The sequence below is a fragment of the Ochotona princeps genome, chromosome 4, assembly GCF_030435755.1.
Source record: "Ochotona princeps isolate mOchPri1 chromosome 4, mOchPri1.hap1, whole genome shotgun sequence".
Classification (NCBI taxonomy): domain Eukaryota; kingdom Metazoa; phylum Chordata; class Mammalia; order Lagomorpha; family Ochotonidae; genus Ochotona; species Ochotona princeps.
In genome coordinates this window covers 1,576,032-1,601,013 of record NC_080835.1, presented here as the reverse complement: position 1 = coordinate 1,601,013, position 24,982 = coordinate 1,576,032, and the positions used below count along the sequence as shown (strand labels likewise).

The 24,982-nt window shown below is 65.2% G+C and overlaps 1 protein-coding gene across 15 annotated transcripts in view; it reads left to right on the top strand.

Annotated features, from left to right (window-relative positions):
* The first annotated feature begins 2,958 nt into the window (after positions 1 to 2,958).
* The window catches only part of BRSK2 (BR serine/threonine kinase 2), a 34,858-nt gene continuing 12,834 nt past the window's right edge, over positions 2,959 to 24,982 (top strand). For 5 of the 15 annotated variants that reach the window (XM_058662363.1, XM_058662357.1, XM_058662361.1 and 2 more), the window contains exons 1-7: positions 3,028 to 3,378; positions 20,145 to 20,239; positions 21,022 to 21,107; positions 22,483 to 22,623; positions 22,898 to 23,014; positions 23,108 to 23,141; positions 23,222 to 23,290. In XM_058662363.1, the coding sequence (XP_058518346.1) occupies positions 3,285 to 3,378; positions 20,145 to 20,239; positions 21,022 to 21,107; positions 22,483 to 22,623; positions 22,898 to 23,014; positions 23,108 to 23,141; positions 23,222 to 23,290 (636 nt within the window). In that variant the 5' untranslated portion in view covers positions 3,028 to 3,284. Of the gene's footprint in view, positions 3,379 to 17,843; positions 17,961 to 20,144; positions 20,240 to 21,021; positions 21,112 to 22,482; positions 22,624 to 22,897; positions 23,015 to 23,107; positions 23,142 to 23,221; positions 23,291 to 24,982 lie in introns of those variants that run through there. The other 10 variants (XR_009245219.1, XM_058662362.1, XM_058662365.1 and 7 more) reach the window with 6 other exon arrangements.

Below are 24,982 nucleotides of genomic sequence, written 5' to 3'. Positions count from 1 at the left end.
CCATCCGTTAAGCTGAAGACCTATGTCCGCTTCCCCAACAATGTAAGTTGTCCTAAGAGACGTGAAACAGATAACCTGGACACACTTCCAAAGCTGCAGACACCTTTCCCTGGCTTCTCCGCCCACATTCCATCACTGCCAGGCCTCACCTCTCCTGGAACTCCTGATAGCACACAAACCAGAAACAACACTACTATATCCACTGTCCCATCTAAGCAGCACACGGGGACCATAAATGCTCCGGCCAGCAGAGCCAGTAACGTGGACAGGGAGAGGGTCTGGGATGAAGCACCGACAGGAGACCAGTGATGATGGAAGTCTCTGCGAAGTCTCTCTATTGCTCCTTCTCCTCTCCTTATATACTCTTCCCCCACGTCCTCATTTAGCAGGGTATTGGGTACAGATGAGTCCGATTAGTCTAGGTGTTTTTAGCCACAAGCCCAGTTCCTGTTCCTGTCTATCCAAGGAGCACTAATCAACTCCTTAGCCCACTGTCAATGGGTGCTGGCTGTCACTGGCTGCACCCATAACAGAAGGTCAGATATATAGAGAGCAAGAGAGACAGAGAAGAAGATCTCCCATCCACTAATTCCCTCCCCACGTGGCCACAACTGTTGGAGCTGAGCTGATTCGAAGCCAGGAGCCAGGAACTTTTTCCAGGTCTCCCACGTGGGTGCAGGGTCCCAAGGCTTTGGGCTGTCCTTGACTGCTTTCCCAGGCCACAAGCTGGGAGCTGGGTGGGGAGCAGGCCACCCAGGTCAGGAACCTGTTCCTATACTGGATTCCGGCACATTCAAAGCAAGGACTTTAGCCGCTAGGCTATGCTGTTACACCGAGCACCCAGATGCTTCATAAAGGAACATTTTAGTGTTGGGGCTGGTGTGGTAGCTTAGTAGCTAATCCTCCTACTGTAGCATCAACATCCCATATGGGTGCTGATTTGTGTCCCAGCTGCTCCATTTCCCATCCAGCTCCCTGCTTGTGGTCTGGGAAAGCAGTCAAGGACAGCCCCAAATCTTGGATCCTGTACCTGTGTGGGAGACCCGGAAGAGGCTTCGGGCTCCTGACTTCGGATCAGCTCAGCTTCAGCCATTGCAGCAGCTTGGGGAGTGAATCATCAGATGGAAGATCTTCCTGTCTCTCCTCCTCTCTGTATATCTAACTTCCCCCCCCAAAATAAATCTCTTTTTTTTTAAAAAAAAAGGAAATCTTTTTGACTGGTGTGTTCCTGGGACTTGTCTGCTGCTGATGTGACAAACTCCAGCAGCTGACTGCCGAAGGGGCACCCCACTCCTGGCACCCCAGCACCAAGCCTCCCAGATGCGGCCACCTGCACGCTGGCTATGAGGGTCCTACTCTTGACGCCCCTCAAGCAGAGGAGCGTGCTGTGCAGTGATGCCAGGTTTGGGAGCTGTGCCATATTCCACAGACAGGTGCCATTGGGGGCTGGCCCCTGGCCTGGACGGAGGTGGGTTCCACAGGGACCCGGCCATGCCAGAGGGCAAGAGGCAGGGCCCAGGCCCAGCAATCTGCACAGGCTGTGGGGACAGCAGGAGTGGAGGAGAGCCAAGGAGAGCCCCCAGGGGGTAGTGAGAAGCAGTGGTGGGCGGTGGTGGGGAGCAGAGGAGGCGCTGCCCACCACGCAGAAGCTCCATGCCCCCTTCCCCGGCCTGGCTCTGTGCATTTCCTGCCGGCAGGCCCCAGAAGGACGAGTGTGGTGGTGTCTGCAGCTGGGAACAGTCCTGGGCCTGTCCAGCAGACACAGGTGCCCAACCTCCCTCCCCCGGTAGCTGGCCACACTGGTCCTGGTCTGCACATAACCCTCTCCTGTGTACACCTGGGCCAGATCTTCCCTCCTTGCTTCATAATTCCCCGAGTCCGGCGCCCCAGACCCTGTAAACTCAGAGGAAGTGGGGGTGGGGTAGGCGGCAGCGTGTTGCTTCCGGGATAGCCCCCCAAGTGCTTGGAGCCCTAAGCCCACGTGGGAGACCAGAAGAGCGCCCCTGGCTTTGGCTGCGCCCAGCCCTGGCTGCTGTGGCCATCTGGGGAATGAACCGGTGTCAGATCTCTGTAACTCTGCCTTGCAAAGAAATAAATTCAGTGGCAAAGCCTTCAGTGGCCCTATTCAGGCCGGCACACAAATGGGAGCAGCAGGGGTCTGCAGGTGCAATCTGCCTACAGACCCCCGGGGTCGAAGCGGTGCAGGTCCCAGCCCGGCCCTCACGGCCTCTCCCAGCACCTTGGACAGAGCGCGGCCCCTCCAGGCCTGGCCCCACAAACAGCGCCAAGCCAAGGCTCAGGCCCCAGAGCAGGGCCTCTCGGCCAAGGCCCGGGTCGGGCTGGCACCGGGGCACGTCCGCAGAGGGCTGGTCCCCACGCCGCCCCCGCGTGCCCCAGTCACCCTCCTCACGGGGCGACCTCCTTCCAACCCTCAAAACCTGAGGCCGCCGCCCACGCGCTCTGCGCCCCGGCGGTGCGCTTCAAAGGCCTCGGCCGGCCCTCCTCTCACAGCTGAGCTCTCCTCAGCACCCGCGCGGCCGGGCGGACCCGGGGGAGGCCGCGAGGGGCGGCCAGGGAGGGCGGCGCCGACGGGCGAGCGTCTCTGACAGACCGGTACGCGGCATTCCCGGCGCCCGCCACTGCAGCCAGCCAGCTGCGGGTCGCTCGGGCTCGGCTTGGCTCGGCTCAGCTCGGGCTCGGATCCGCTCGGCTCGGCTCTGTCCGCTCGGCTCCGTCAGCTCGGGCTCGGCTCTGCCCGCTCGGCTCCGCTCGGCTCCGCTCGGCTCGCCTTTGTCCGCTCGGCTGCACTCGGCTCGACCGCTCGGCTTGGCTCTGTCCTCTCGGCTCCGCTCGGCTCCGCTCGTCTCGATCGCTCGGCTCCGCTCGGCTCCGCTCGGCTCGGCCTCTCGGCTCGGCTCCGTCCGCTCGGCTCCGCTCGGCTCGGCCGCTCGGTGGAGCGGCTCGGCTCGCCTCGGCTCGGCTCGGTTGCGCGGCCGCGGACGGGCGTGCGCGGGGGGCGCGGGGCGCGGGCCTCGGCGGCGGCGGCGGCGGCGGAAGCCTAGTGCCCCCGCCCGCCCTGTCCTCTCGACCAGGCGGAGGCGACGCCGCGGGCCGGGCCTCGCACGGGGCCGCGTCGGGCGCGGCGCGGGTGGAGCGCGGGGGTGCGGGCCGCCGGGGGGGCGCCGCGGGCCGCTGGGCGCGGACGGCGGAGCGGACGCGCGGCCGGCCGGCCCCTCCCTGCCCGCGCGGCCGGGCGCCCACTGGCCGGCGCCGGCCCGGGAGCGATGTCATCGACGGGGAAGGACGGCGGCGGGGCGCAGCACGCGCAGTATGTGGGGCCCTACCGGCTGGAGAAGACGCTGGGCAAGGGGCAGACAGGTGCGTGCGCGCGCGCGGGTGGGCGGGCGGGCGTCGGGGGGCGGCCAGCGTGGAGAGCTGTGCGGGCCCGGCCCGCCCGGCCCGGCCGCGCGAACAATGGGCGGCCCGTGCGCTCCCGGGGCCCCCGGCCGCCGCGGCTGCGGTCGCCGGGCGCGGCCCCAAGGACGCGGTGTGCGGGGGCGCACGGGCCGGGCCGGGCCCCGCTGCAGGTGCGCGCCGGCCGCGTCGTGCCCATTGTGCCGCGGAGGAGGGGGCCTGCCGGCCGCCCATCTGCCGTCTGTCGCGGCCGCCCGCGCAGCTGTGCCCCGGCCTCGGCGACCCCCGCCCCCGCGCGCGCGGGGCCCCGGCCGAGCTCCCGCGCTGGGTGCGAGCGCGCGGGGCCGCAGAGGCTGGACAGCGCCCGGCGCGCCTTGCAGCCTCTGGCCAGGGTGCTTGCGACGCCGCGTCCCCGGGGACGGCGAGGGTGCTGGCGCTGGGACAGACCCGAGCCTGCTGGGGAGGAGGGGATGTGCGGCGGGATCTGGCCGTCTTCCGGGGGGCACAGGCGAGGGGTCCGTGAGCCCCGCCACCCTTGCGCTGGGGCCGCCTTGCCCAGCCTGCTGGGGCCCGGCCAGCCCCGTCATCTGGTCAGCCGGGCTCGCTCAGAGTCGCCTTTGTCGGAGGCTGTGCACTCAGCCATTTTCTTTCTTCTCCCAGGGCCGCGCGGAGGTCCGCCGGCCGCTGACCGGCTTCTCCCTCTCGGGGAACTTGTGTAGACCCAAGGCAGGCAGGCAAGCCGAGCAGAGGGGGAGGGGGTGCTGCTGGGTGGGGGACCCGAGGCCTGGTCAGCTCCTTGCCCATGGGGGCGCCTGGAGGCAGAGCTGGGAGCCAGACCCCAGGGCCTGGGGCGGGCAGGGGCTGTGGTGGAGCCGAGGCTGGGCTCTCCAGCTGCTGTGGGGGTGGGAGCGCGGGACAGCTGCGTCCCGTGTCCCGGGGAGATGCAGCCGTGCTGGGCGAAGGCAGGGCCGCGGGCAGCAGCACGCAGGAGGCAGTGGGTAACCTAATTACGGTTCCCATAAAATGTTATTAGAAGGAAGCGCCGGCGTGTAAGTGATGACAGCAGTGAGTTAGGCAGGGCGCGCGGCGGCCGTGGGCAGGGGCTCCGGGCGCCTGGCCGGAGCTGCCGCAGCTCTGCGCTAACTGCAGGAGGTTCCGTGGCCGTGGCGGTGGCCGGGTACAAAGGGCCTGTGCGCGTGCACTCCCTGCTGGCCAGGGCGCCTGGGGCTGGACAGGAGCTGCAGCGTGTGTGCCTGTGGGCCCTGGGCCTGTCCTCCCAGCAGAGGCCCTGCCGATTGACTCGGGAGTCCGGTGCAGTTGCCTGTCCTCTGTCCCACTACGGCTTAGCCCCCAGCCCACCCTCTGTCCAGTCTGGCCTGCCTTAAGCTTCTGGGCTGGGTGAGGCTCCTGTCACTTGCGGTGGTACTGGGGCAGGTGTGGCCGTCTGAGGACTGGAGGCACCAAACCCAGTGCCAAGCAGAGCCAAAATGGTCAGCAGCCCCAGGGTGCGTCCTCGCTGGCCGTACTGGCCTCTGGCCCAGTTGATTCTGTTAGGGGCAGGTGCCGCTGTGGAGTGGAGATGCACCTGGCCCCTCACAAATGTCCCCCATGGCAGAGACACGCTCAGAGCTGGAGGGAGCGAGGAATATGGCCTGGGACCCAGACCAGGGCTTGATTCGCACCAAGGGGTTCAGTGGACCCCGCAGCCTGGGCCGGTGGAGGTCTGGGCCATTACGGGAGGCCCTGGTTCCTGGGGAAGAGAGGAGGTGGGCAGGGTGGGCCTGGGGCTGAGGGCTGCCCGCCAGCTAGCCGGGCTGGGCCTCAGGTAGCAGGTCAGTGTGGGAGGGGTCAGGGCTGCCCTCCACTGGCCTCAAGGGAGCTTGTGGCCAGCAGGCTACTGAGCAGGCTGGGGTGACGAGCCAGGGAAGGTGAAAGCCGGGGCAGGGAGGGTGGGACAGGTGAGCGGAGACGTGAGGCGTGGGATGTGGAGGGAATGAGGGAAGGGGCAGACGGGGGTGCAGGTGTGTGGCAGGAGGGGCAGGGCAGAGGCGGGAGTCGCTCAGTGCAGGTGTGTGGCAGGAGGGGCAGGGCAGAGGCGGGAGTCGCTCAGTGCAGGTGTGTGGCAGGAGGGGCAGGGCAGAGGCGGGAGTCGCTCAGTGCAGGTGCTTGCGTGTGCTGGGAGTCCCCCAGGTGGGCGGGCAGTCCGCTCCCTGTCGGGTTTCCTCAGGCTGGTTTGCAAAGCCCACAGACAACCCTGGGTGTGCAGGACCTGGGACGGGGAACTGCCTGTGCCCACCGGTGGCTGAGCTTGGAGAGGGGCTTCAGGGTGTACCCAGGCCCCCCCTCCTGGGCTAAGAGCTGGCCTTGGGGCAGGGGGCTGTCCCGTGGACAGAGGTCTTGCTGCCTCATTGATGGCCCTGGTGAAGGCTGTGCCGAGGCTGGAGGCTGTCCATGCCGGGAGCGTCTGCTGGGCCGAGGGCACACACACGCTGGCCGGCCGGTCATTGTGCCATCCCGATGCCGGCTTACATGGGCTGAGGCTCATGTGTCTCCTCGAGGCCCTTAGCAGATGAGGCTGTGCAGGCTGCTCGCGGTGTCTGGTGCGTGTCGTGTTGGGAATTGTCGCGAGTTCAGTGTCCCACGTGCTGCCTGCTCTGCAAGTGATCTGCACTGCTGTGGTGCTGTGGGCTGTGCCATCTACCCAGACCCCGGGCTCTGAGACTCCTCCCTTGCCCTCCTGGTAGCCAGGGATCACGGTCATTGCCCTGGGCACCTGGCAGTTGTGGTGTGCGCCTCTGGCCCTGAGCAGCTGCCTTCAGGGATGCTGGGGCTGGTGCCTGCTGCCCATAGCAGCAGTGACCAGTGCTGGCCCTGGCCTTTCCCCAGGCCTGGGCCTCAGCGAGCCTGTGCCCTGTGGTCTTGGTGTGGCCATAGGGCCTGAGTCCTGCCCCAGTGTTTGTGTAATGGGCAGGCCAACAGGCAGGGCAGGTGCCAGACACTGAGGCCGGCCGGGTCCCCAGGAAGCCCCCTTGGGGACTGCAGTGAGCGGTGAGAAAGACGTCTGACTTGGCCACTAGTCCTGCAGGACGCCAGCACCCAGCCAGGCGTGGACCTGCTGCTCCTGGGCCACTTGGACTTAACCGGGCAATCCTGCACCTTCAGCCCAGCAGAAAACTGTGAACCCCTGGACCCTGTTGTGGAATCAGGGGAGCTTTCATGGGCTTGGGGCAGCATGGGCACCTGTTGGCTCTCCAAGGGTTCCATGGGAAGCTGAGTGTGCCAGGCTCCAGACAAACCCTGCTGTGCCCTGTGGCGGTGCCCCAGGGATGCCAGCCCGGCTGGTCGGCCCTGACCTCAGGGCCAGACGGAGGCTGGGCTGGGCTGGGCTGCAGGGACAAAGCTGATATTGTGTTCAGCCTGCCTGATGGAGGGCTTGTTCTGCCACCGCTGAGGGCCAGTGTTCTGGGCTGGCCCTGCCCACGGCACAGTGTTGCTCAAGGCCTGGCCATCGGCAGGAGGCTCCCCATCTCATCCAGGGCCCAGGGAGGCCCAGGCAGAGCCCGAGCCTGCCTCATGCCAGCAGTCCTGGGCTGCAGGCTGGGCCTGTGTGTGTCAGTGGCTAGTGGAACTAGGTGTGGTGTGCTTGGGCTAAGGCTCGCCCTGTCTGTGCTGGGCTCCTGTGGGCCCAGTCAGTGGCAGGTGACGATCCTGGGCCTTTAGAGGTGGGACTGTGTGGGGGCAGGGCGTCCTTGGCTGCTGGGAGCTGGAGGGGCTGAGGGCGTCAGCCACCACCCTGGCTCAGGCTGGCCAGGTCTGAGATGAGCTGAGAGTGAAGCCAGGTGGCTGGGGGCTGGGGGGGCTCCCTGGGCCCTTGGCTCACTGTCTCCCTTGTCCTGGCCACGCAGGAGGGGATGTGGTACTGCGCCCTGGGCATTGTGCTAGCTGGACAGCCCAGAACTGGATCCCTTTTTATTATTATTACTTTTAGATTTACTTATTTTTATTGGAAAGGCAGATATACAGAGAGAAGGAGAGACAGAGAGAAAGATCTTCTGTCTGCTGGTTTTCGCTCTCTGAATGGCCACAGTGTCCGGGGCTGGCCCAGGCCGAAGGCAGAAGCTTCTTCCAGGTCACCCACCCGAAGTACTTGGCCCGTCCTCTACTGCCTTCCCAGACCATAAGCAGGGAGCTAGGTGGGAAGTGGAGCAGCCAGGACTCGAACTACCGCCCATCTGGGATGCCTTTGCCCCACCTTACCCCAGCGCTGGCCCCTTACTTGGTCATGGAGACACAGGCCCCCTGCCAGGTCAGGGTGTGGTGGTGGTCAGCTCTGCCTTCCGGACTGCTAGGCAGATTCCCCTCCTCTGTCTGGGACAGGCCATGGCCGTGAGCAGGGCCTGCACCCTCCAGCCCTCCTTGGCCACCTGTGCCATGGAGGACGGCACCTGCCCAGGTGGCCTCCAGCTTTTGGCTTTGTCGGGGCTGCAGGCCTGGCAGCCATCCCTCCTGTGGCCCGTCGTGCTTCTTGCCAGGAGAGAACTGGCCGGGCCACCCTGACTCAGCCAGGTGGGACTCATGGGCCAGGCCCTAGCACGGTGCAGCCCAGCTGGCCCCGGGCGCCGGGCCCCCATGTGGTGTTAAGGCACGTTGGGCGCAGGGAGTGAGCCTGTTCCCCTGACTCGTGTGTGCAGGTGTGTTTGGTACTCTGGGGTTCACTTCATACGTGTTTGCATTGCATTTGTGTTTGTTCACCTGTGTTAGCCACTAACATGTCGGGCACCTGGTGGTGGGTTTATACGGCAGGGGCCGAGTGACTGAGTGAGCTGGGGTGGGGGGTGAGCTCAGGGCTCCTGCATTCCCTGGAGAGCCTTGCACCATCTGCAGAGAAAGCCGCCCACCGCCACGGGTCCTCCCCGAGCCAGGAGGCTGCTGGCCTGGGAGCTGTCCAGCTCAGCCCCAGGGAGGGGTGGCTGAGGGAAGGGTCAGTTGGCCTCACGCCCCCGCCTCGCTGAGTTTGTCCCCCCTCCCCCTGCCCCACTGCCCGGAGCGAGCCTGCTGTGGCCTGCTGCTGGGGAGTGGAGCTCTGGGGCTGGCATACTCTGGGCCTGTGGCAGTCAGCGGACCCCATGTGGGGCTGACATGCCTGGTCCTCACAGCCCTCTTTCACCTCCCCAAGGAGAGGTGCTGCTGCCCACCTGTGGGTCCAGGGCCCCCTGAGGCGGGGGCAGACACACGTGGTGGAGGAGTCCCTTGCCCACCCCAGGGCTGTTGCTGCCAGAGGACTGCAGGAATTCGGGCTGCAGCCCTGGGGTGGTCGAGAGGTGGCCGTGGACAGATGGAGCTTGTGTTGAGAGCAGAGAGCCTGGAGCCGGTCAGTGCTTCCTGACAGAGCCTCCTCCAGGGCCCTCCCCCACCAGGTTAATCTCCCACCAGAGGATGGAGCAGGTGGCCGCCTGGGACAGGGCAGCTGGAGGCCGCAGAGGCTTGGCTGCTCCAAAGGCGGCCCCAGGAGGCTGCTGATGGGCAGCAGGCCAGGCCCAGCTGCCGGGTCATCCCTGCAGGGGGAGGGCTTCTGTCAGATGCAAGGTTGGCGGACACTAAACCCCAAATCCTGGGGATTTGCAGCTCACCACCGGCGCACAGATGGAAGGTTCCCCAGGCTGGCAGCAGGTGCATAGTGTGTGGATGGTGACCCCAGGGTCTTGCAGGGGGCCTGCTCTGTGGGGCCAGGGCCCCTTCCCAGTGCACTGCCCCCCAACCCTGGGGTCTGGCTGGCTTGGTGATGGGAGGGGCTCTTGGAGCACTGTGGTCCCCAGACCCAGGGATGCAGGGTGTGGCAGCTGTGGAAGTGGTCACCCCTGCCCTTGGCAACCTGTCTGACCTAGGCAACCCCCTTCTGGAGCTGGAGCTGGGCTGGGTACAGCGGGTGAGGGTCTGTGGGACCCCAGGGGTGGATGAGGAGGGCTCAGCCCCCTTCACCTGCGCGGATGCTGGGTATCAGTCCTGCCAGAGAGAACCCGGGGCCCACGTGGCTCCCAGAGCCCTTGGCCATGGACCAAGGGGGAGGGATGGGCCTGGTACACAACCCTAGAGTATCTATCTAGATGGAGGTCCCCTCATTCTTCCCACAGCTTCAAGCCCAGGCCAAAGGACAGTGTGGGCAGGCCCCTTCCCTGCCGCACAGGAGTGCCCCGGGGTCCCAGCATCTCCAGCCAGGCCCTGGGGGTGAGTCCAGTGGGCAGCCGGCCTTGGGCCCCGCCCCATCCTGCATCAGACCGCACCCCCAGGCCTGCAGGACGTGTGGGGCCCAGGGTACTGCAAGCTGGCTCCCACCCACAGGCTTCCAGCTCAGGACCCCTCCCGTCTCTGGGGGCCCGCTTTTCCTTGGGGAGCAGGGACAGGAAGGGCTCAGGTGTGGCTCTGAGATGGATGTGTGGGCTTGTTGCTAGCAATCTCGCCATCCAGCCGCAGCAGTGGGGGGTGTTGGGGTGAGGTGGCCCTAGCCCCTGGCCGTGAGACCAGGGCCAGGGGTCTCTGCCTCTCCCTGACCTGCCTTCTGCCCGCTAAGCAGGTGCTATTATTACCCGCAAGGACATGGATTATCTGGCTCCTGTCCACAGCAGGCCCTCCTGGTGTCCCCCTAGCCACAGCCTCCATGCCCTTGCAGGCGGGGTGTCTGTGTGCCTCTCCCAGAGGGGCCTGGGTCCCTGAGGAGGTCACTATTCCTGCAGGGACTTGGGGGGCCAGGATAGAGTAGCCGTGGCCAGCCCCCCGGGAATCTGAAGGCCATGGTGTTAGCACTGCTCTTGACTCGGGATGTGGGTGCCACCCCCACCCTGGCTACCATCACAACTCCTGACGGTGGGGAGGGAGGGCACCCAGGGATTCCAGCTGCGCTGGGCCCTGACCCTTCCTCTAGGGAGATGCCCCGTGCTGGCCACAGAGCGTGCACAGCTGTGTCTGCAGGAGGGATTTGCCAGGAGCGAATGGCCAGGGGTCTCCTGCTCCTGCCCCCTGGGAAGGCAGTGCTGGCCTGGCCGCCCCGGGGGCAGGTGATTGGGGTGCTGAGCCTATGGGAGTACAGTGGCCTCTGGACCTCCTGCCCTGCCCACCTGCTCTGCACTTCCTGCCGGCCCTCCTCACAGGCTCTGTCCTGAGCTGACCTGAGGGGCGTCAGATGCATGGCATATGGGAGCAGCCGTGGACCTGGCCCTCTGGGTCAGCAGAGGGTGCTGGCTGCGCTGGCTGTCAGGAGCCCCGAGGCCTCCTGTGGCAGGCAGCCCCACCATAGTCCTCTCAGTGCAGGACTGTCCCCTGCCAGGCAGGACCTTGAGTGCTGCCTGGGTCTGGGCATGGTGACCAGCTGGGAAGAGCCGGGTGGTGTGACTGGGCCTGGGGTGCCCGAGGAGGAGGAGGTGGCTCAGAGAGGAGTGTGTGTGTCTGTGTGTGTGTGCTCCGGCTGTGGCGGTCAGTGTTGGGGGGACAGGTGGGAGCTCCCTGGGACTTCCCTAGGACGGTCCCTCCCTGGGGCCACGGAGAGGCAGGGGGTGTGGCTGCAGGCCAGCTGTGCAGGTACCAACTGGACCCTCACTAGGGTGGCTGCCACTCTGTCCACCCCCAGGACCCAGGCAGCTAATGGCTGTCTCCTCTGTTACTATGGGGTCCACAGACAGTGTGGGCCTGACTCCCTGTGGAGTCCCGAGAGGGTCGCCCTTCTCTCCCCTTGCACTCCTGCCTGCCCTGTGAAGCCCCCTTGCTTCCAGGTTCCCTGCAGTTGGCTTCTGCAGCTGAGCCAGCATGCCTGCTGGACACTGCACTGGCCAGAAGCCTGCGGCAGGGCCAGGTCCAAAGCCCTGATTGCCAGAACCAGCCAATACAAGTGATGGCTGGAGCTGAACCCTTCCCTCCAGGAGAGTGGTTCCCAGGTGGGCCAGCTGGGGAGGGACAGGGAGGCCGCTGTCCCCAGTCTGCCCAGAGTGACCCTGATGCTACGAGTTCACAGCACGCGTGAAGCCCAGGGACAGCCGGTGGGCATGGAGCTGCCTGAGGGGGGATCCTTCAGGCCAGCACTGCCCCCCGACCCCCGTGGCTGTTGTACCACCTCTGGTCTCCGTGCCAGCCACTGCCTACGAAGGAGGGAAGAGGGCCCTTCCCCAGGGGCGCCCCCTCCCCAGTGGGAGCCCCCACAGTGGGAGCAGGTTCAGGTCCACCATGGCTTGGCCCCTTACCATCCCCTCACGACCTCCCTGCCTCTCCCGCAGCTGGGGGCCGGCCCACCTCTCCTCCAGAGCCCTGCTGCATGTCCGTGCCACTCCCTGGGGAGGTCCAGGGTGCCGTATTACCAGGTTACAGCTTGGTGCAAGGGCTGAGGCCTCCCAGTTCTGTCTCCCTCAGTTTCCCACTGGTCTCCCATTTGGAGGCCTTAGCAGCTGACACTGGCAGCTGGGGAGGGCACTCTGGAGGCTGTTGGTGGGTGGAGGGGGGCTTTGTACAGCTCTTTTATTAAGGGATGACCCGTTGAGAAGCTAGGGGGTGTTTTTCATTGAGTGATCAGGGCTGTTTGCATATGGAAGCTAACTCAGGTCTGGTGTCTTAGGGCAGGCTCCACTTCCCGGCCCCGCCCCCGCCAGCCTGCAGGGCGGAGGGGAGCATTCCGGGTATTCTGTCCGTGGGGACAGCGCCATGGACCACTGCATGAGAGGGCACACCCCAGGTTTCTCAACAGCCAGAAAGAAGGGGAAGCCGCCGGCACTGGCTTCCTTAGGGCCCCAAGGCCCCTGGTGTTGGGGTGCTGGTCTGGCTTGGAGCCCCTGGGCCTCGGACACACAGGGACAGCAGAACTCACTGAGGGCGGCCGGTGCTGGGGGTAGCTAGGCACATCTCCTCCCAAGGGCTGGCTGCCCCCTGCAGGGGTCACTGCCCTGGGCCTGCTGCCCCTCCTGGCAAGGCCCTCCTTGGGCTGGTGGGAGAGGGATGCTGCAGGAGCAGCCAGGCCCACGTGGCTGCAGGGGAGTGGAGGCGCCTGCTGCCCCAGTGGGCGGAGGGAGATGTCTGCCTGTCTCAGACCTCGGGGCCAATGGCTGGGGTGGGGGTGGGGCCGGTGGGATGCTGCCTGCCTGTCTGCTGCCATCACCATGGCAACAGAGGGCGGTTTGGCAGGCAAGAGGAGGGAAGAAGGCTTTGTGTGAGGCTGCTGGGCTTGGATAGCCACTGGGGGGCCTTTGGGGAGGGGGTGGGCTCTGTGGCCTGGGACTTTGGCTGACCTTCCAGGAGGCCACAGCTGTGGACCGTTACAGCCAGTCCCTGGCCAGGCCCTGTGACAGCCCCTGAGCTGGGTCAGCCACGATGCAAGAGACCCTGGGCAGTAGTGTGGCCCCACTCCTGCCTCCAGCTGGGGAACAGGCCCCACGGGGCACCGGCCCTCCCCTGTCCAACCATTGCCACGATGCTGCTGCCAGGCCCTGGCTCCAGCCCCTTCCTTCCTCCTGGAAGGAGCCCAGGCTGAGCCGCAGCTGTGCCTGGGGCAGGACCAGGTGTGCGAGTGCTGGGTGCTCACCTGGTCATACTCCCAGCTGGCCCCCGGCTCCTCATGCACACTTGCCCCTCGCTGTGTGGTGAGTTCCCAGGTGAGGAGGATGTGGCCTTGTGGGAGGCCTGGGCAGCAGTCCCATCCCTCCTCCAGGTGGGGGTACAACACCTCCTGCTGTGGTCACAGACCACTCACGACCCAGCTGGTGTCCAGGACCCCTGTTCGTGCTGCCCCCCGTGCCGCCCACCCCAACAGTGAGGTTGGCAAGGTCTGGATAGGGATGGGGGTCTGAATGCCCTGAGAAGGGAGCAGGAGCCCCCTGCCCGCCTGTCAAAGTGGATGCCCTGAGCTCAGGTCCAGCCTGGCACGTAATGGCTCCCACTAGGGGCCCTTGCCTAGGTGGGGCAGGACAATCAGCCCAGAGCTCCATGGCAAGCTGCTGCGGGCACACCCTCCTGGGCTGCCTTCGCTGCAGTCCCTCCCCGGCTCAGTGAAGCACCAAAGCCAGAAGTGTGCTGGACCAGCCTCTGCTGCCACACCTCCCCGTGTCCTGGGGCTGGGGAGCCGTCCCGGTGACTCAGGACATGTGCACAGGTGCTGGCTGGGGAAGGCGGACGAAGCCTGTAGCCCGCTCCACCCCTGGGGTCGAGCCCAGGCGAGCCGAGCTGGGCTGAGCAGTGTTCCTTAGAGGACCCTGGGTCTGGTCTGCCACTTGGCCAGCTGGGGCCACGAGCAGCCTTGCCCGGACGCGGTTGGCGGAGGGTGCTCCCTGCCCATGAGGCTGAACAGACAGAACAGCTTCCTCTGCTTGCGGAACTCGGAGAAGCAGTGTTCGCAGAGACACAGACCTGTCACTGGCTCACTCCCCTTATGGCTGAGACCAGGAGCTTCGTCCGGGTCTCCCACCTGGATGGCAGAGGCCCCCGCACTGGAGCCATCACCTGGGAGCTGGAGTGGAAGCTAGGGCTCCGCTGGGCACCCTGGTACCAGGTGCCAGCTTCACCCACTGCACCACGACGCCGGCACCGATGGTTCAGGTTCAGGCTATTCAATAGGGGGCCCAGTGTGTTGGCTCAGTGGCTCAATCCTCGCTTTGCAAGTACCAGGACCCTGCACCCACACGGGAGACCTGAAAGAAGCTCCTGGCTTTGGATCGGCTCAGCTCCAGCTGTTGCGGCCACTTAGGGAGTGAACCAGTAGATGGAAGATCTTTCTGTGTCTCCCCTGTCTGCCTTTCCAATAAAAATAAATCTTTTAAACAAAACAGTGCTAAGTAAGGTTGCCGTGTGACTCAGCCGTCACAATCCCACAGCCCCCTCTCAGCCCCTGGAGACCCCGATCTGCTCCCCCACCCTTACCCCTGCCCCCGTGGCAACAGCAGCAGCAACACATTCTCTGCCATCTGTGAGCACCACGGAGCCATGTCCATGCCCATGGCAGGTGCCATCCTTGGCCTCATGGCCCTGGCTGTATGCATCCCGGGTCTGCCTCCCCCAGTCCTGTAGTCTTACTCGCTTGGAATGGTGGTGGGCCGGTTGGGCAGCTGGTGCTCTTGTCCACACTGCTCCATGGCAGAGCTGGGGCCTGGATCGGGCAGGGGGACTGGGTTCTGAATTAGCCCCTGGGGTGGGAGAGCGTAGTGGCCACCACCAGGGGTGTCCTGGCTGGGAGAGGCCCCTCTCCCTGCCTTCCTGGACAGCTCCATGTGGGGAGCTGGTGGTGCACCTGCTGTGTGTGTGGCAGGGGCTGGGGGGCTGTGGGAAAGCCTGGATGCTGTTTGTGTGAAACATTGGGGGGGGAACAAGCTCCGGGGGCTCTGGGGCGGGTGTGGGCACGTCCCTCGCCTGTGCAGGCTGAGGATGCAGTGCTCATGGCGGTTATGGTGGAGGGAATTGGGTCCCTTCTGCCCACTTGGGAGCCCTGGGGCTGAGTTCTGGACCTGGCTTTGACCCCGAGCCCATCCCTGGCTGCTGTGGGCCTCTAGGCAGCAGGTGAACCAGTGGACGCAGACCCCGTCTCTCCTGAGTTCGTGCCTAGGTCAAGGCCAAGGCTAGTTGTTAAACAGCATGGATTCAGCGTCAACCCTGCGGGGCTTTCCCAGCTGCAAGGGGCTGGCGCCATGGTAGAATAGGTTAGCTGGCACCCCGTGTGGGTGCCGGTTTGAGTCCTGATTGCTCCATTTCTGATCCAGCTCCCTGTAGCACACCTGGGAAGGCAGCAGGGGAGGTGCAGCGGGCCCTTGCACCTGCGTGGGGACTCAGAAGGAGCTCCTGGCTCCCTGCTTCAGACCAGCTCTGGCTGTTGTGGTCATTTAGGGAGTGAGCCAGCAGATGGCTCTCCTCTCTCTCACTCTGCCTTTCTAAATGGATGGGTCTGTGAGGGCAGGCTGTTAGCCCCAGCGGTGTGTGGCATAAGCTGTCACCCGGCTGCCTGCCTCCACACACGCACAGGTTGCAGGGGGCTGCGTGTGGTACAGTCTCCCGGCTTGCCTGCAGGTGCCGTGGGTTCCCATTGACCGTGTGTGCTCACTGTGGCTCCGACCAGCGCCTCTCCATTCTGAGTCCTGCACGTTGTGGTGGGTCCCTGGCCCCTTGGTTTCCTCCCAGTTGCTAACCTGCAGGTAGGGTATTCCCTTAAGACCTCTGCTGGACCTACCGCCATCAGACCTGAGCCCTGGGGCTGGAAAGCTGGCTCAGGGCAAGTTCCTGGAGAGGGACCCTCACCCAGGGCCCAGGCAGCTCGACAGCTGCCCCGATGCAGCCAGTGCGCGTCTTCTGCCCCCCGCCTGCCTCTTACCTCTGTTGGATGAATGAGTGAGTGGGCTCACTTGCCGTGGCCTGCGCCTGGCGTGTAGCTGCAAGCGTCCCCTGGACAGGGCCCTCGCGTGGGGGTGGGGCTTTGCCCCCGAGGAGCCCGGCGCTGCCAGGGCAGTGTGCCCAGTCCTGCCCATTCCACGCTCTCGTTATGCCGAGGTTGGGCTCCCGGGGCTCGCTGCCTCATCACATCTCTTCTTCCTGACCTGTCTTCTAGCCTTTTTCCACTATTTCAGCAGTTTCTCATCCCGGCCGTCATCGTTTCTTGAATACCCTGGCGCGCTTTCCTGAATTCTCACTTCCTGTTGGACAGGCACAGCAGCTCACTGCTCCCCAAGGGGCTGGTGGCTGTGCTGGGAGGGATTGCTGTCCGTCTGCTTGGCGAGGGCAGGTTCCTGCTGTCCCAGGCTGCTGGGCTCCTCTCTCGGTGGACCTCTGCCTGCGTGCTGGGGTGCCCTGACCAAGGAGGTGGGAGTCTGCTTGCTTCTGCTGTGTGCATGCAGTATAGATATGTATGTTGGGCATCAGGCCTGGCTCAGGTGTGCCTCCTGGCTGTCCTTGCTGTCCCAGGGAGTCCCTACCTGCACCCTTGGGTCCCCAGAGACCACAGGACCAGCCCTGCCCTCTCCGTCCCCTTTCTTCAGGTTTCTGGGATGTTCTGAGAGTTTCCCATTACCGTCACTGTGGGTCAACCGCGCATTGCGTCGCCGTCAGCCGCTGTGCCAGGCCCCCAGCCCTCACCCCCACCCCAGGGCCCTGGAGGATGTCTCCAGAAGCCTGCTCACTCTGCCGATCCTCCGGCCCCTGGACCTTGAGGTTCTGGCCCAGTACCCTTCCCTCCACCTTCACCTGCTTGGTGCCCAGTATCCAGGCTCCCGTCCTAAGCTGAGCTGAGTCATGCCAGCCTGTGACACCTGTAGCTGCCTTCTCTGGCTTCCCAGGAGCCTGGGAACTGGAGGTGTGGGGAGGGTCTGTCCACCCCCAGGCCTGACAAGCAGCACCTAACCGGGTACAAACAGATCTGGGCTTTGGGGGCCCTGTAGCAATGAAGTCTCCTGGGCCCACTTTGGGGATCCCTGGTACGGCTGAAGCCAGGGCTGTGGGTGTGGGGAGGCCCCAGTTCTCAGGAAGTAAGGGGGGGACAGCTGGCAGTCGGAAGGAAACCTCGGCACTCAGGTTGCCCACGCTGGGTCAGGGGTTTCCACTTTGGTGTCCCCGCACCCTGCGGACCCCTGCAGAGGGTGCAGCAGCCCTGGGGCAGGAGCAGGGGAGCCACTCCTGGGACCCTTTGCTTGGTGCTGGGTCCTCCTCTCCCAGAGACACCCCCACCCTACCCCACCCCTGCTCTGGGGTGGGCACAGGTCCCTGACCCGCAGTGAGGGGACACGGGGTGGGGCGCCCACGGGACTGGGCAAGGCTGTGTCTGCTGAAGCCTGGAGCCTGCCCCTCTCTTATCAGAAAGTGAATGTGTGTGTGCCCTGGGCAAAGCGGAGAGCAGGGCATCCTGAGTGGGTGGGCTTTGAACCCCTGACCACAGTCCCCCCTCCTGCCCCTGGGCTCTACCTCCAGAACAGGCTCCTGCGGGCACCTTGCTGTGTTTTGGGGCCCGAGCTGGGAAGTCTCCTGGCTGCAGAGGCTGCCCTGCAAGCTGGGGCAAGTGGGGGAACCCCCTCCCCACACTGGCACAGCCTGTGTCAAGGTGCCTGCTGGTGGTCAGACAGGATGGATTGAATCCTGAGGACATAAAGGGCATGGCCAGGGTGGCCCCAGAGGACACTCTACTTGTGGATCCAGCCCATGGCTATGCCGGTCAGGGGCCCCTGCCCTGAACTGCCCCACCCTCCACCCACTGCCATTGGCTTACCAGCCTCTGGGCAGAGTCTGCAGAGGTGGGGACCTGACTGTCCCTAGATAGAAGCCCATGTCCTTCTCGGGGAGCCCGACTTTGGTCATTTCTGACTACCCTCTAGTAGGTGGCATCTAGCCATGCTGGCCCCCTTTTCCAGGGGTTCTGTGTGCTCTCTCTCCTTGGATTCCCTGGGAAGTGACTCCCTTCTGTCGTCAGGGAGACAGGTACTTGGGCGGCAGGGACAGCAAAGCCGAGCACAGTGCCTGCAGCCCAGAGGGTCACCATGGGCTGTGGCCCTGGTAGCCAGGGACCCGAGAGCAGTGCGGTGGGGGGTGGCTGTGCCAGCTGACTGCAGGTGTCTAGTGCCCGACCCCCAGGGAGGCGGCAGTGGTGCTGTGGGCAGGGCTCTCCCTGGGCCAGCCCTGCGGCCCTATTCAGCACCAAGGACAGCACCATCCCCGTGTCTTATGCTGTCCAGGTCCCCGCCTAGCCTCTGCGGGAGGAGCTCATGGGGGCAGGAGGAGCTCACGGGGCAGGAGGAGCTCACGGGGGTCGGGGGGAGCGATCCTGGAGTGTGGTGGTCCCAGGGTTGGGGCGGGGCCGGCAGTCAGCACTCAGACCAAGGCCTCCAGGGGAACGGATCCTGTCCTTCCCCTTTCCCCAGATAGCAGGTGACCGCACCCCTCAGGCTGTGTCCCCCAGTGACATGAGGGGATTCCCACGGGAGCATTTACTGGGGGAGACAGGGAGATTGGAGTGTGGACAAGACTTGGCAAGATCTTACCCCGAGCTTTTTCATGCCTTCTCCCAGGTACTGTGTGCCCCACACGCACTCTGTCTCTGTCTCTGTCTCTGTCTCTCTCTCTCTCTCTCTCTCTCTCTCTCTCTCTCTCTCTCACACACACACACACACACACACACTCACGGGCTCAGCTGTGTGCCCCAGCCCTGCTCCCCCACAGGCTCATTTCTAATTCCCCCATAGCACCCTTGGACACCCACCATCCCCCCCGCCGCCCTGCAAAGCCCACCCAAGTTCCTGCACGGCCCCTGCAATTAAGGGTGAGTGTCTGCTTCCCCTGCGTGTGCTGTGTGTATGCAGAGACGGTAATTAGAGAGGAAGTCACAATTAGAAAATAGGCCCCGTCGGTGCCTCTGAGGGCTGGCTGGCGATTAGGGGCACACGCACATGGGGTCTCCCGCCCCCCGAGGGAGCTGGGAGAGCTGCTGAGGGCGCCGGCATGTGGCTGGGGCATGCCTCCCTTGCCGGGGAGCTGGCTTTCTGGGTGCAGGGCTGCTAACCTGTGGGCACGAGTGGGGAGAGTGCGTTGCCAGGAGTACTCTCTGCTCGGGGGAAGGGCAGGTTGTCGGTGGTGCTGGTGGTGGTACTGTTCCAGTTTCATTTCAGGAAGCTGGGCCCGGGGTGGCCATGAGGCTCACACCGGAGATGGAGAGAGGTCTCCATGCTCTGATCATTCCTCACATGGCCGCAGCGGCCAGGACGGGCCGGGCAGAAGCCTGCAGCCAGGAACTCCAGTCTGGCCACCCCAGGGGTGGCAGGACACGTGTGCTGGACACCTCCCTGGCAGCTGTGAGCAGGCAGCTGGGCTCCAGCTGCAGTGGGATGGGGCTGGCCTGCGGGGTGTCTCTTGCTGGCCATGGCGCCTCCTTCCTTCCCAGGTCTGGAGGCAGTGCTGTGTTGCCTAGAGCTTCTGTCCCTGTCCCCTCCCTGTGTGGTCAGCCGGTCTGTGCCGGGACAGCAGTTGGAATGTCCCAGCTCCCTGCTCTGTGGAGCGCCAAGTCTTCCTCCGTTTCTCTCCCAAGATGCAGTGCTGACAGTGCTGGGCCCCTGCCTGAGGGAGGCAGGCTGCACGTGATGCCCTGGCCTGGCTCCTGGGCCTGCCGCCTTCCAGTGTCCTGGCTGCCCGGCTCAGGGAGTGGGGCAGAGGGGCTGTGGGTGGCCCTCCCTCCGCCCCTCCGTGGCCCTGTCTCGCCTGGGGACCCCTGTCACGACCTGTGCTGCTGCCTGAGTGTCAGCTGTTGTCCCAGGCCCCTGGCGGCAGGTGCAGGCTGGGCAGCGTCCAGGGGGGCTCTGACCACACCCAGTGAGGATCATCAGCAGCTAGTGAGAGGCCCTGGGAGCCCTGAGGGAGCACAGCCTGTGGGACTGAGGCCCAGCCTGCGGGAGCCCAGCTTCCCCACTCCAGGGTTCAGCAGGGGCTTTCAGCTGGGGACTGCGCAGGGCCTGAACACCTGGCTCAGGTGGCTCTGAGCCTGGTGCAGGTGCAGCCACGCTCGGTGGGATATGGCGGGTTGGTGGAGGAGGTTAGTGGGGGCACCATGTTGTCAGGCTCATGACAGACTGGGCATCAGGTAGGTCTCTGCACAGACCTGCAGGCACCCACAAACCGAGACAGAAACACACACAAGTGTGCCAGGAGCGTGGGCCTGCTGCCACCATGCCCACCTGGGCGGCAGGCCAAGGGCAGGGGGCCTGCTCACCTCGCTCAAGGTGAACGTGGCCTCTCCCTCCCCACAGGCCTTGTGAAGCTGGGCATCCACTGTGTCACCTGCCACAAGGTGGCTGTCAAGATTGTCAACCGAGAGAAGCTCAGCGAGTCCGTGCTGATGAAGGTGAGGTGTCAGGGCCTGGGGGAATCGAACCTGGGTGGGACGGGCGCCTGGCAGGGCTCACCGAGCCTGGGTGGGCAGGGCTCATTCTCTCCCATTGAGACTCTCTGAGGCAGCCCCAACCACCCTGCCTTCTTCCTCCACTGGGGCAGGACGGGGCTGGGGTGTCTGCCCCAGAGCATGGTGTGGAGTGGAGGGGCTCCGGGGGCTGCAGGGCGGGATGGGGCTGGGGTGTCTCCCTCAGAGCATCGTGCGGAGTGGAGGGGCTCCGGGGGCTGCAGGGCAGGACGGGGCTGGGGTGTCTCCCCCAGAGCGTCGTGCGGAGTGGAGGGGCTCCGGGGGCTGCAGGGCAGGACGGGGCTGGGGTGTCTCCCTCAGAGCGTCGTGCGGAGTGGAGGGGCTCCGGGGGCTGCAGGGCAGGACGGGGCTGGGGTGTCTGCCCCAGAGCGTGGTGCGGAGTGGAGGGGCTCCGGGGGCTGCAGGGCGGGACGGGGCTGGGGTGTCTGCCCCAGAGCGTGGTGCGGAGTGGAGGGGCTCCGGGGGCTGCAGGGCGGGACGGGGCTGGGGTGTCTGCCCCAGAGCGTGGTGCGGAGTGGAGGGGCTCCGGGGGCTGCAGGGCAGGACGGGGCTGGGGTGTCTCCCCCAGAGCGTGGTGCGGAGTGGAGGGGCTCCGGGGGCTGCAGGGCGGGACGGGGCTGGGGTGTCTGCCCCAGAGCGTCGTGCGGAGTGGAGGGGCTCCGGGGGCTGCAGGGCGGGACGGGGCGCGAGCTGCTCTGTGTGTGCAGGTGGAGCGAGAGATCGCCATCCTGAAGCTCATTGAGCACCCGCACGTGCTGAAGCTCCACGACGTCTACGAGAACAAAAAATATTTGTAGGTATTGCTGGGCCTGGAGGGCTGGGCTGGCCGGGGCCGCCGGGGCAGCGACGCACCCGTTCCCCCTGGGAGGGTCGCCGCTGCTCCTGACCAGACCCATGGGCTGCGGGCGGGAGGCCTGCAGGGCCACCAGCTGGACTTAGGGAACAGGATGTCCCTGGGGAAGGAACCTGGGCTCATGGCGAAACCAACTGTCCCCTCTTCGCTCCAACTGCCAAGCCTGATGGGGCCTCCGCGGGTGATCTCACAGCTCTGCTCCCAGACCCATGCTGACCCTGGGCAGCCCAGTGGGCTTCCTGGCATTCTGGCTCCCTGTGCCACCGGACAGCAGGGCAGCTGGACATTGCGGGCCCCTCGGGGACTCTGCCTGTGCCCAGGGGCATGTCCCCGGGGCTCACAGTCCGGTGCTGTTCCCAGCAAGGCTGCTGCTCAAGGGGACTTGGATATACCCACTCTGAAGCCCCCCCTTGCCCACACTGAGTCCTGCAGGGGCACAGAGGTGTTTGGGGAGGGAGGCAAGAGGCAGGGGTCAGCTGAGCAGGCCGGGGTGGTGGGTCCTGACCCTGGCACTGTGACACGGTTGAGGGACACCTGGGCCTCGCTCTCCCTGCATCCCTGTTGGCCCAGGGCTGCGACAGGTAGAGCTGTCCCCAGAGCTGACCTGATGTGGTTCTTGGCTCACATAGTGTGGGGACTGGCCCCTGTGGACAGGCAGTGGCTCTGGGGAGGGGCACAGCTGCCAGCAGGGTTGTGGGGGTGTGGGAAAGTCTGGGTGGTCTCTGATGCAATGTTGGAACCCAGAGGGGATGCCACATCCAGTAGGCACTGCTTGACCCTTCCTGCCGGGCCCCATCATCATCCCCTTCTCTCAGGCATGTGCACACACACACCCTGACCCCAGGGACTTTAGCCCCTGACCCCACGCTGACCCCCCACTGCTCCTGCCTGTCCCCTGCCCAGGGGCACAGTCCTGGTGGGAGGCAGCACCAATGCAGTCACCTTGGCCCAATCCTGGATGGCACCCAGTCCCACACCTCTGCTCCCTCTTGTAGCCCACAGAGCCGTGGGCTTAGCTGACCCTCAGCCCCGGGCGGCCCTCTCAGAGCCCAGGGTGAGCTGGAGCAGTGCACCCTGTGAGCTCTGCCTGCTGTCAGGCCTCCCCGGGAGCCCAGCTGGCAGGGGGTGCAGGGAGCCAGAGGACCGAGACCCCCTCACCGTGTGCCCTCTCAGCCAGGGACCTCCGCTGACCCTGGCCCAGCCCAGTCCCGGGGGTTCCTGTGCCTGCACGTTGGACTGGGGGAGGCGGCATGGGAGGCACTGGCATCATGCTGCATTGGGTGGGGGGCGCTGATGCCCACTTGTCCTCCCCCAGATACCTGGTGCTAGAACACGTGTCCGGAGGGGAGCTCTTCGACTACCTGGTGAAGAAGGGGCGGCTGACCCCCAAGGAGGCCCGTAAATTCTTCCGGCAGATTATCTCGGCCCTGGACTTCTGCCACAGCCACTCCATATGGTGTGTGCTGGTCCCCGGGGGCACCCCGGTGGGTGGGTGGGAGGCCCCCTTGGCTTGCACCTCCGGTACCTGGGCCCCAGGCTGGCTGAGGTCTATAACAGGTCGGGTGCCGGGAGGAGAGGGCAGACAGGTGGGGGCACCTCTATAGGGCCAGGTGCAGGACAGGGCCTGACCCCCACGCCCCAGAGGCGACCTCCGATCGGCTGGGCTGCCATTGGCAGGGCAGAGGGCCAGGGACCCCCAGGTCAGCCTGGTGCTTCCCCCCACCCCCCAGCCACAGGGACTTGAAACCAGAAAACCTTCTCTTGGACGAGAAGAACAACATTCGCATCGCCGACTTCGGCATGGCTTCCCTGCAGGTGGGGGACAGCCTGTTGGAGACCAGCTGCGGGTGGGTGCCCAGCGCGCCGCGGGGGGCGGGGAGGGCTGGGCCACTGCCCTAGACCCGGGCCCCTTGCCCGCTGACCGCTCTCTCTGACCTTAGGTCGCCACACTATGCCTGCCCGGAGGTGATCCGGGTAAGTTTGCTCCCCGAGGGGGAAAGGGACCTCCCAGCCATGCTGCTGCCCGGTCTCAGCCAGCCGCGGTCTTTCCGCAGGGTGAGAAGTATGATGGCCGCAAGGCCGACGTGTGGAGCTGCGGCGTCATCCTCTTCGCCCTGCTGGTGGTGAGCCCCGCCCCGGCCAGCCAGCCAAGCTCCCAGTGCTGTCCACTTGGCTCCCACAGTGGCCCCACCCTGCCCCGGGGCGTGACCCCCACCCTCACCCTCACCCTCACCCTCACCTCACCCTCACACTCACCCTCACCCTCACACTCACCTCACCCTCACCTCACCCCTCACCTCACCCTCACCCTCACCTCACCCTCACCTCACCCTCACCTCACCCCCCACTCTCACCCTCACACTCACCCTCACCCTCACCTCACCCTCACCTCACCCCCACTCTCACCCTCACAATCACCCTCACCTCACCCTCACCTCACCCCCACCTCACCCTCACCTCACCCTCACCCACACCACCCACCCTCACCTCACCCCCACACTCACCCACACACTCACCCTCACCTCACCCCACCCTCACCTCACCCTCACCACTCACCCCCACACCTCACCCTCACCCACACACTCACCCCTCACCTCACCCTCACCCCACCTCACCCTCACAATCACCCTCACCTCACCCACACCTCACCCTCACCTCACCCTCACCCACCCACCCTCACCCCCCTCACCTCACCCTCACCCTCACCTCACCCTCACCCTCACCTCACCCACCCTCACACTCAACCCTCACACTCACCCTCACCTCACCCTCACCTCACCCTCACCACCCTCACCTCACCCACACCCTCACCTCACCCTCACACTCACCCTCACCTCACCCCACACTCACCTCACTCACCCTCACCCTCACCTCACCCTCACACTCACCCTCACCTCACCCTCACCTCACCCTCACCTCACCCTCACCTCACCCTCACCCTCACCTCACCCTCACCCTCACCTCACCCTCACACTCACCCTCACCTCACCCTCACCTCACCCTCACACTCACCCTCACCTCACCCTCACCTCACCCTCACCTCACCCTCACCTCACCCTCACCCTCACCTCACCCTCACCTCACCCTCACCCTCACCTCACCCTCACCTCACCCTCACACTCACCCTCACACTCACCCTCACCCTCACCTCACCCTCACCTCACCCTCACCCTCACCTCACCCTCACCTCACCCTCACACTCACCCTCACCTCACCCTCACCTCACCCTCACCTCACCCTCACACTCACCCTCACCCTCACCCTCACCTCACCCTCACCTCACCCTCACACTCACCCTCACCTCACCCTCACCTCACCCTCACCTCACCCTCACCCTCACAATCACCCTCACCTCACCCCCACTCTCACCCTCACACTCACCCTCACAATCACCCTCACCTCACCCTCACCTCACCCTCACCTCACCCTCACCTCACCCTCACCCTCACAATCACCCTCACCTCACCCCCACTCTCACCCTCACACTCACCCTCACAATCACCCTCACCTCACCCTCACCTCACCCTCACCCTCACAATCACCCTCACCTCACCCTCACCTCACCCTCACCCTCACCTCACCCTCACCTCACCCTCACACTCACCCTCACCTCACCCTCACACTCACCCTCACCCTCACCTCACCCTCACCCTCACCCTCACACTCACCCTCACCCTCACAATCACCCTCACCTCACCCTCACCTCACCCTCACCCTCACCTCACCCTCACCTCACCCTCACCCTCACCTCACCCTCACCTCACCCTCACACTCACCCTCACCTCACCCTCACACTCACCCTCACCCTCACCCTC